The 11,312-nt window shown below is 44.1% G+C and overlaps 1 protein-coding gene across 4 annotated transcripts in view; it reads right to left on the bottom strand.

Annotated features, from left to right (window-relative positions):
- Nucleotides 1-11,312, bottom strand: part of dcc (DCC netrin 1 receptor) — a 113,598-nt gene that overhangs the window by 6,323 nt on the left and 95,963 nt on the right. For all 4 annotated transcript variants that reach the window (XM_057018798.1, XM_057018799.1, XM_057018800.1 and 1 more), the window contains exons 23-28: nucleotides 10,459-10,621; nucleotides 10,105-10,328; nucleotides 9,643-9,759; nucleotides 8,182-8,331; nucleotides 5,164-5,460; nucleotides 1,374-1,522 (exon numbers count right to left, since the gene is read on the bottom strand). In XM_057018798.1, coding sequence (XP_056874778.1) covers nucleotides 1,374-1,522; nucleotides 5,164-5,460; nucleotides 8,182-8,331; nucleotides 9,643-9,759; nucleotides 10,105-10,328; nucleotides 10,459-10,621 — 1,100 coding nt within the window. The remainder of the gene's footprint in view (nucleotides 1-1,373; nucleotides 1,523-5,163; nucleotides 5,461-8,181; nucleotides 8,332-9,642; nucleotides 9,760-10,104; nucleotides 10,329-10,458; nucleotides 10,622-11,312) is intronic.

The following is an 11,312-nucleotide window of genomic DNA, read 5'->3' as shown; positions in this document are numbered from 1 at the left end:
CATGAATATTTCAGTCCAGTCTCCCAGCTTCCCACATCATCTCCTGCCATTTATTTCTCTACTTGTCTTCGTGCTGCCTTCTTTTAGTCTGGAGCAACCTCTCCCTCCTTCTCTCACCATCAATTCTCTAGACGATCTCTGCTGCTCTTCTGCCTCCCCTCATTTCCATCTTTTCGTCTCTCCTCGTCCTAATTCTCATGCTGTCTCATCCCTCTTTGGCTAAGCAACCTTCTTCTTTCATCTTCCCTTCATACTCTCCTACCATGAACACTGTAATCTTGAAACAAGAGCAGAGTTTTGGGCTGTACACACATATCGATCTGTTTCTGTTGCTATGTGTGTATCTGTATTTGTATCTGTGTGTAGTGAGGTTGTAGTGCCTGAAATACTCACTCTCATCAAAAAAACACACACTTATTTGCTAAAACTAAGCTTCTCTTTTGATCACCGTGAAGAAAGAGCTCAATTTAACTCTTCTAACTATCTTCTAATTTATAGAAGGCTCATTTAAAGGTTGTGTTTCTTAATGTGACATGATTGTCCACTAACACTGACGTTGAACCAGACCTCCTAACACACGTGTGCATGTCCTCAGACATGCCGCACCACATGGACACTCATAAATCTAATTATTGCCTCGATCCGACGCTGACTGAAGTCTTAGTCCAACTCAGTGCTCGGCTACTATGACACCCAGATAACCCTAACCCCCCCAAACCCCCCAACCCCTCTAACCCCCCTAACCTTAACCTCTGGAAATTAACTTTCTCTGCCATGTATACGCTTTATCAGCGTTAAAACCACACTACAAATGTGGCATATGACCCTGGAACACAAACATCTGGGACAGCGGGATCCAGAAGAAGAAGGAGGCCATGATGGAAGAAGAAGGTTTACATCAAGTAGGAGATGGACAAATCTGTATGATTGTCCAGCTTCCTGTCAGAAACGCTGGTCCTGACTCCAGTTGATTATTACTTGACATAACATGTCAATTGAAAGGGGCCATATTAAAGACGCATATCACCACCTGGAGTTGAGGAGGAACACATGCTCCCCTCAGTTATCCGGTTTTCTCTGTTGCGCATGAGCTGGGACCAGGAACTAATATGAAGCCAAAAGCTTCGCCAAAGTGGAGCTGGATTAATCTGTGCACGTGAGCGTACTGAGAGAGCTCAAACATTAGTTTTCCCTCATGTGTCCGTCTACTCTTTGGTCTCATTTCATGTGGAAAAAGAAAAGGATGGCACCTTTATGCATCAAACGTGCAAATATATAAAAGTTTCCCCGCAGAGGCTGTTGCCAACTTTGGGATTTCCTGCTTCGCTCAGTAGAAGCACCAAAGACCCATCGGTGTTTGCAGTGGAACTCACGTTGGCAGCAGAATCCTCAGCAGCTTTTGTTGCTCCCTCTTCTGTCAAATCAGGGGCGGTGGGCACTGAGACGGGCAGCAGAGGAGAGCGGGCCTTTCCTGGCTGGCCCAGAGAGGCCGTCTTTACCTGCGGCTTTGGAAGACTCGCACCTGAGCAGGGCAAGAAGAGCAGGACATGTATGGTGAGGATCTAAGTAACATTAACTGACCCATAATTATCACAATTCGTAGCTTAATTTATTGCTAATTCAGAATATATAATAGATGATAAACATCTCTCTGGTCAGCAAAAAAGATATTTTCCTCTTTGTCAGTAATAGAACTAATAAAATTGGACACATACTGTATGTGAAGAGGAGCTCTTACACTAGTGTCAGTCACCAAAGGCAGAGCTGGGAAAAGGCTGATCTGGCTTTAAGTGAAGAGTTTAGATATGGACAGAATTGGGGTGGATCCTTCCACTGCTTAAAGGCTTTTAATCAATTTGGTTTGACACGTTGCCCAGGGAAATATTGCTAACTGTCCTGCAGGATTAGCTCAAAATTCTGAGTTTTACTGTGGAAGAGCTGAAAAGGAAACTTGCTTCTTGTTATTGATTTGACCTAAAACAGACAACTGCTGTTGGAACTGGAAAATATCTGGTGTTTTATACCCTCCATCCATCCATCCATCCATCCATCCATCCATCCATCCATCCATCCATCCATCCATCCATCCATCCATCCATCCATCCATCCATCCATCCATCCATCCAGCCATCTATCTATCCATCCATCCATCCATCCATCCATCCATCCATCCATCCATCCATCCATCCATCCATCCATCCAGACATTTGTTTTCTGAAGCATCAGAGAAAGAGAGGTTTGGATCCACAAATGTGACTTGGCCTAAATGATCAATTTAAATGTAAGAAATCGTGAGGGTGATTGTTTAGACTGCCTCAATTAACCTTGTAATTGATTAGTCATTCTGGTGTCTCTCCTGACATCATTTATAGAAATGTACCACAAAGGTTACAGAAGGCTTATTAACATTAACTGTAATATTAGGGGCGTAATGAGCATTGGTAATAAGTAATAGATAAGAAGCACACTGAAAGGCAGCTTACCAACAATGTTAGTCTGTGTGAAATTCTCCAACAATTACAGGCTCACATCGAAAGTTAATGATCAGGACGACTCAACAAAATGGAGAAGATCTATAAAGGTAAAGTCCAAATCTGTGTGAGGCTGGTTTCAGACTGCAGATCATCTCCCAGTCCATCAAAAGAAGAAATAGAGACACTAAACACTGCAGTATAGCAGCACAGAGGAGAAGCAGAGAAAAGCTTTAAAGAGGGCTTGATGGTGCCAGGTCACCCTCGGGGGGTTGATAGAGAGTGGTGGGGGTGTAGGTGGGGGGAGGGGCAACTTGTCTGGTCAAAAAGGTGGATACATTTACCAGACAAACTGGGGAGGATGTGAAATCCCCAGCGGGGTCACAACATCCATATCTGCGTCTGTTTCTGGGTCAAAGGCAACGATGGAGAGATTGGCAGCAGTAAAGGGGGCGGGGATATTGATCCCACACATGTCTGGAAGTAAATACAGTTAAAGATGAAAGGTGTGTTTGTGGAGAGATGTCTGCAGGGAGAACCAGCAGCAGTCTCAGAGCAGGGTCTCAGGGTTCCATCTGTATGTCTGCTCTCAGCTCAGCCTCATCTCCTGTCCCTCTGACCAGCCAGACCAGACAGACAGACAGACAGACAGACAGGCAGGCTTGTAGGCGGGGCTGACTGATTTTTCTGGAGCGATGTTGTCGTGTGAGCTGTTTGCTAACCAAACACTCTGAAAAGTGATTGGCTGTAAACACAAGGAAGGAACGTTGCCCCTCTTCACGGTTCTCTAAAATGCTGCTACCGCTACAGTAAACAGTTGCAGAGCCGACCTGATGACAGCATAAATGGAAGGAAACGGCGTCCAGCTGAGCAGAATCATAACGATCCTTAAACAGATTTGACTTCAGGGTTCTCAGAAGAATCTACTGTTGAGGATTAAGGGTCAAATAATACATATCAATACAGAGATCATTCTTAGTGATTTACTGATATTGGTGAACATTTATAATTTGCCAGCCTCTAAATCAAATTAGGCTTTTATAAATGGAATTAGCATCTGGTGTCTCAAGCAGCCCTGTAGCCCCAATGTGGGTGCCCACACGCTACACAGAGCTTTCCTCAGGAAAGGCATCTAGTGTGATTGGCTGAGAACATCCGTCAGCAGCAGTTCTGCTTCAGCCTCCAGCTGTGGTCCAAATGTCTTTTCACACTATCAGACAATCCTATTACGGTCTCTACCATTAAACCTCCCATTCAGGCCAGTTTGGCTGAGCAGCATCATTCTTTAGCCAGTAGATGAGTTTTGGTAATTCAAAATAAAGCAATAGGGAGATGTGAAATGATGGTATGGACAGAAGATTAATTCTGCAATGATCAAGGCTGTTACCTAAAGAATTTATGGTTAAAGCCAGATGGTACAGAGTCCCCCGGAGCAAGCCTCATTTACAACTGGGCTGTTTAGTTTGTTGGCTGAACCACAAGTTCTGTCAGTGGTTGGTGAAGATGCAAAGTGTGTGAGAAACAGGCGTCCCCTGTCCATCTGTACAAGAGAGGACAGCTGTCTCTGGGCGGAGGGAACCAGCTCAAATCTGAAACTACACCACCAACCGCGCGTCTACACATCAGCTGAAAGATTTTATTCGCCTCAACTCCTTCACACGCAACCAAATGCATCAATACAAAAGACAAAAACCTTTGTTGCGGTGTTTAATAGAGCCTTTAGTGAAAAGGGGGGGGGGGGGTGAAAGTGTGGAGAGGTGGGTGGAGGTCACAGCTGAGTGGGCTTTATCTGCAGGCCGGGCTAAGTGTCACCACAGGCCCAGCCTTTCTACAGCCAAAGGTTTTCTGTAAGAGCTGAAAATCAATGTGGATCTGAGGCCGCCTGGGCTTGTCAACAGGGCAATAATGGAACGACACTCTTCCTTTAATATTTTTCTCTGGCTGGTTGTTCCAGGACACTTTGATCTTACATTCCTCTCCTGATGGGGCTTCACTCTATTCTTGCCCCAGCAGCAAAAACAGATAATCAAACAGTTGTTGATGCGAGAGTGCGCTCCGTGTGGGGGGAGATCTATTAGAAAACATGTATTCCTGTACATCATTTTCCATCTCAGAGGACCTTAGCATCTACCCCTCCTATAGAATGTTAATTTAATGCTGCAGTCAGTGGTGTTGAGAGCAGGTTGTGTTGTGGAGAGAAGAGAACAAAACCCAGTTGCAGCTTTCATTCTGTGTCATAAGTGGTTAATCATTCCATGAGTAGCAATAAGATTATTCTCATTTTTCACATTTAATCTCTAATCTTGAAAAGAAAAAGACAGAGAGAGAACATCTGATTGTGAAACTTTTATGAGGGATGTCAAGATGGCTCATGTCAAGCCCATTCATCTTATATCTGCAAACATCCAGTGTGTAACAGCCGGAGGGTTATTTTGCTTTGCTGAATAAAATATGGAACTACGGTCACGTAGAGGAGAAAAGCTTCAAAATGAGACAACTGCAGCGACACAAGTCATGAAGCCCCTTTCCTCAGGCGTACAGGGATGAGTTTACCTCCTGACTTTTGTTGCTAACTTCACTTCTGCACTCTATCAGTGTGCTGCGTTAAGTTTCTATAAAATCAGCTAGATCAGCAGGACTGTATCTGCTGTTGCTCTGTGATGTCATCATGACATCACGTGTTTCTACTCACTGGATTGCGGCATCATGGAAGTGTACACCTTGGGGTCAATGGTGCCCATGGATGAGGGCAACAGTGGGTTGGTGAAGCTTCGTAAAGGGTGGCTCGGCCGCACGCATGCCGTCGGGATGGTCCTGCCGCTGGCAGCCTGGGCCTCTTCAGCTGGAGCCGGCACCACCGGAGCTGGAGCTCCAGGAACTGGACTCACCACCGGCACATGCTCTGTGGGCGGGACAGAGGAGCTGGGGAGGAGGGGGGCTGGCTGCTGAGGTGGAGACTGTTGCTGGAGGAGGGGGTTGCTGGATGTGTCTGAAAGCATGGAGGAGCGGATGAAGAGGAGGGGGGGGAGAACAACAGCTCCAGTTAGTCACAACATCATAATCCTAAATGCCAAGAATGTCTCTCATTAGCTAAAGTTGGCCATTTTTTATTTTTAAAAGTGATTTTCTTTGAATTCTATCATGAATGGGTGGTTCTAATATAAATGAAGTGCAGAGAAGAAAGAGGGAGTGAGATTTTCCTCCCAGTGGGGTGCTGGGCGCTCGTCGTGGTTTTTTACTACATCTGACGTGTAATTCCATCCCACCATCTGGTCGATTCTAAACAGAGGCTGAACCACAACAACCCTGCTGGCCATCAACCATCGGCCTTCATTAGCCGTGCCTGCTAACCTCTAGCTTTGAGTCTAGCCTACAGCTATCATCTCTCCCAGGACACCTCTGGCTACTGAACCTTTCGAGATATCAGCTCTAACTTCAAAAATCTCAGGAAATGCTAAAAACAACTGAACGTCTCCTTTCAACAACACAAATTATTATATTGAGGTTTTTATGCATTTTTGCAGTTTTTCTGGTATTCCAAGTAGCTCTCGTTGAGCCGCTGCACAAGCCTCACCGTGCACAGTTTGACATCACAGTAGAAGCTACATAATAACCTCCGCTGAGCGTAATCTGGCCCCGCATAAAGATAATTGCACACTTTTGTAGCGTCCATTCATTCATATTGTTCTGCTCTCCTGAAAGATCACTACACTATTACTGCGGCACACTCTGTCCAAGATTAAAGGCTGACTCAAAAGTTGACAACAAAACACAGTTTTGTGTTGTATCATTGTTTCTGCTGTCTGGACACCAATCCTGGACCTGGAACACCAGTCCAAGGCTTCACAGCTGGAGCCTCTAAAGCTACATTAGGATTATTCATACAGATGTTTAGAGTTTCCTCTCCAGATTGGATATGACACAGGACACCCAGGACGTGCTCAGCAGTGTCTGTTTACATGGAGCAGAACTTTGATGTTGATGTCTCTGAGTTGGTGAGGGAAGAACTGCATCCTGTTGGTGGGGGTCAGAGGCCTCCATTAACTCAGCGCTACTTTGGTGAAGCTTCCGTCACAGCAACCAAACGGTGTTGGTCGGTGGTTTGAACTGGACTCGTCTCACAACTGTGTCAGACAAACCCAGTCGGGATCTTTAAATCCTGCACTATTAACTGACCAACAGTCCCGGATACCTTCAATAATCTGCTCTCATTTAAAAAAAACAAGCACATTTGATTATCCTATTTTTCCATTGTTTGTCTTTTTTGGAATTAAGAACACCAAAGTCACAGATATTAGTCCTTCAGCTGTGCAAGGAAAAGGAAACGTGACCCATTTTTCCTCTTTTATAAGACGGCTCTCAGCATAATTAGTTCTTTCAGAGCTCTTAGAAAGTGCAGTCTTTCAAGTTTAAAGAAACCAATGTTCTGCTAGCTTGAATTTAATTCCTAATTCCCATACTGAGTGTAACATCTGTGTTCTGTGTTCACAGGCTCTTTTTATTTTCTGAGGAACATGGTGTAGCCTGCGCTGTGATGCTGCATGCCAGTCAAGTCAGAGGGAACATGGGCACCACTGAGTGATCTCAGCCCAGCGAGGAAAAGATGAAGGGATGAGAATAAAGAAGAGAGGAAACGAGTGAGCCTGGGAGGGAGAGCAGCTGAGAAGAGAGGACGAAGAACTGGAAGATTTCCACTGATCAGAGAGAAAAAACAAGGACGGTATAGCAGCAGCTACAAGATTTTCATTTCTTTTAGTTTGTAGCTCTTTAAAAATGCTTCTTATTTATGATCATGATTAAAACATGAACCATAAAAAGTGCCAACGCGACCAGAAGTATTAAATTAGTGTTGCACAAGGTGACCTGTCTAATGGCACAGCTGTAGGATCTACCCGCTACTCTTACACAGGAGACTCTCGGCAATGTTACCCATAATTCAAAAGCACTTGATTTAAACTGACATTTTTTTCATAGAAGAAGGGAATTATTATGTTCCTGACTGGACTTTGGAGCCTCCCATTTAAACTGTCATGGTTACCATCTTAGACCTGCCAAGCTTCATTTGGTGGAACTTCTAGTGTCACTTTCTGACTTCAAACTGTTTTACTTCAGTCTTGATTAAGTCTGGTTCATTAAACAACCTCATTCTCTCTCCAGTCACAACCCAGTGATAATCCTTCTCTCCTGTCTGCTGTCATTCAATGATTGATACGCGCCAACCAGGGACTAGACCATTACTGAATTACCTGTAATCAACAGGTAATAAACTACCGCTGAAACATGAGGCATAAATACAGCAGTGAGGAGTGTGTGTGTGTGTGTGTACGATGCTCACTATTACGAGACGCAAGGGAAAAGCTAAAACTAGTTATTGGAAATAATACAGGTCTAACTTAAACAACAGTGATAAATTAAATTACTGTAAATTCAAATGAATTTATCTTAATTTTGTACATTAAGCACAGGATGGTGTCCCTGGACAGTGTGTTTGTGTGTGCTCTTGTACTTATTGAGCACTGAAATACTCATTCTACCAGTAAAGTGAGGACATTTGGTCTAGTCCTCACAGCAAAGTGTTGTTTGAGGGTCGAGGCTTTGCTTGGAGGTCAGACTTGGGTTCAGATCAGGGTGGTTAAAGGTGATCTTTCTGTCTTCCCAGTAAACACCAGATCTAACAAGGATGATGGTTCAGAGAAAATGGGGGGGGTACCTGTAGTGAATCCTCGATCAACTGTCAGAGTGGAGAAAGGCATCGGTCTCAGGCTGAACTTATTGTGGGTGAAACCACAGGATGGTGAAGGCAGGATTCCAGAATACTGGGAGGAATCCAGCGCTGGCACTGGGATGGCACTGACCACAGCTGAAAGACAACAACAATGAAGATAGAGGAGTAGTGCTGCAGTAGAATCAAGAAAAGAAAGCATCCATTCAGCCAGCCATCCTGCTGAAGCCAACAAGGTCTTCCTCAACGCTCAGAGACAGATTTATTTGAGGTGCCGCCTTGAGCTGACGAATAAAATCATCTTAAGGAGATTGGAACTCGATCAAAGGATATTTGGAACATATGGTACTTGAGGATTTCCTTTTTATAATTCACGTTTTTCATCGAAATTTAAACTTTATCGGCACTTGAACCACTCAAGACTAAGTTTTCTTTATTTGGTCACCAGGCAGCTCTGAGGTCCAAAGGTGGTCTTTTGGTCACTTCATTCACAGCCCAAAACTAGTCAAATGTGACACAGATTAAAAATGTAATCAAGTCGTTCTTTCACAAATATTTGAGAAGTAAATTTGATGGAGCTTTAAGCTTCTATACTGACAAAAACATAAAAGCTCCATTTTCTGCATAGAATGAGACATACTAGGTTAAAGGAAAAGCAACATCTGGGCAGAAACTTTTACATATGAGTAATTCAAATGACGAAGGATGTTGTTAAATATTGATTGTTAAAAAGTGAAGGCCAGCAAAAACACATTTTAGATGAGATGGCTCTGATCAAAGCTGACCTGTCTATAATCTAGCAACAACAACAATGATAAGAAGAGCGTTTGGATGAAAGCAAAGAACTCCCAACAGCAACTGCAGCTGTAAGAAAGGATCATCAAGAGCATCTCTGAGCGCAGCAAATGACAAACTCAGTTACATAATCCACAATTAGCTGCAAAAGGTGTTGCTTAGATAAAAGAAGTAGACATTTTGTTAGGAGCATAGAGAATAGCTCTGAAGTAGTCAGGTTACCTTAAAAGTAACTGCAAAACATTTGAACTCAGTCAACCCAAAACTCAAAATCCTTCCTCACGATCTGAAGAAGACTTTAGCAGGAACACATGTCCATGATACACTGTGCTTTGGCTAAGAAGGGTGCCAAAGCTACATCTAGCTAAAGTAAGGCTCTAACACTGGTTTTCAAAAGAGATCTTTAAAAAAGAGAAAGATGGAGAGAGTGTGATGACAAAACAGGATGGAGAATTAGTACAGTCAATTATTTTAGCACCAGAACCTACTGAGTCGTGAATAAACCACGCAGTTTATATTGATTTCTCTTATTGATCCTGTGTTTGATTAGCGCTAGCATGGCCATGGTTATGTCTCTGGTCAGTCAAAGACTTCCGCTGTTCGTGGGTTCGAGGGTGTTGACACCCTGAGCTACACAAACATTTGGGCTCTTACGGGTGTTGCTTGGCTGTGTGTCCATGGGAATCATCATTTTGCCTCGTGTTCCCCTCCTGGCAGCCAGGGAGCGCTCTAGCGTGGAGATGCTGCTGGACGCCTCGTCCCCGTCTCCTCCTACATCATTGAGACATTTAAAGCACGAAGCAACATTTATGCCCTCTAAACGCAGACAGATAGAGCAGGATTGTTGCTCCTAAACTTCTTATACAACTAGAATAATCTGAAATGATAACATAGACCATACACATAGAAAAGACTCAGACAGAAGCAGATAAACTAGATTGCAGATGGTATCCCCTAAAGACAACATGAACATTCGTTTTATCAAAGTAATAAACATTGGAAACATTAACTGCTGGTTTGCAAAAGTAAATGTCTCTCAATCTTTGTTATAAATGCATCAAATTCATTTAGAAAACCCAAACAGACAGTTTAAGTAGACTAGTTTTCACACTCTACCTGAGTGGCTGCTTTTGCTGCCTATCTGGCTTTCTGATTGGCTGTGTGCCACCTGGGGGAGGTCCTGGCAGGACTGGATGGGCGAGTCGTGACCGGATGGGGCGACACTGGGGGCTTTCTCCATGTTCTTCATCTCCATCTCTTCATGGTGGATCCAGAGGTCAGGAGGCCTCAGGTCCTTCTGGCTGCCTTTTCTTTTGCTGGCACTGTGGCTCGCTCTCTTCCTGCACAGACGCATCACAGCCAGGAAGTGAATCACCCCACGAGGTTTGTGTGAGGAAACATTTAACACATCATCAACAAGAGAAGATGCAACTGTGGCGACGTGAATCATCTGCCCTGGTAAACTCCTACTTCCTCTGCTGAGCTGAAGAACGACGCGTGCAGATCAAGGCCACCACCACCACCACCACCACGGTCACGGCTCCGACAGAGACCACAATGATGACCAAAAGGTTGCTGTTCTTCTGAGGCGTGACACTGCCATGGGGCGGACGCATCTGACCAATAGGAGAGTCTGGAGGAGGCACAGAGAGGGGCGCTGAAGAGCATATGAGCGGTTCTTGGATCTGAAGCAGTTATTAAAGACTAGGTGTCTGTAATGGCAGATGAAGGAGACTTTTGCTTTGCTTCCTGTTTTGTGAGCGAGATGTGGTGAAAAAGGGACTTGCAAAATCCTCCAATTTCATAAATGTAATTTTCATTTTTCAATAGCAGGTGCCAGCTGCATCTGCACACCTCATTTTCTCTGCTTTTGATTTCTGAAGCTAATCCATTTTTATTGCCTCCCAATAAAATGTTTTTTATGATTTTGTTCTTTCAGAGAAGAATGAAGAATGAAAACAAACAAACAAAAAATAATGATAAGAGAATGATTAGAAGTAATGTTCATTGATGTCATATTTTCACTGCTATTTATGCTGCCTGACTGTGCCTCGTCAAGAGTGGCCAGTCCCAGTCTGACCCCTTTGTCTTAGCCCGTCCCCTTAGCAACACGAGGTGGGATTGGCATTGGCCCTTGGGGGCTTGATGACAAAAACCCATTTAAAAGTTTTTCAGGAACACAGAAATTGTTGAAACTCTGCTACACTGCAGCTGTGAAACAAGGACCCAGTCAAGAGGTGAATTTAACTGCAGGAGATTTTTGAAAGAGGAGGAGAAATCAGTTCCATAAAGAGGCTCTGTGCTAGAGACGAGCCAGCTGGAGC

The sequence above is a fragment of the Takifugu flavidus genome, chromosome 20 (assembly GCF_003711565.1).
Source record: "Takifugu flavidus isolate HTHZ2018 chromosome 20, ASM371156v2, whole genome shotgun sequence".
NCBI lineage: Eukaryota > Metazoa > Chordata > Actinopteri > Tetraodontiformes > Tetraodontidae > Takifugu > Takifugu flavidus.
Note: the sequence above shows the minus strand (reverse complement) of the source record. Positions and strands in the feature narration are given on the sequence as shown.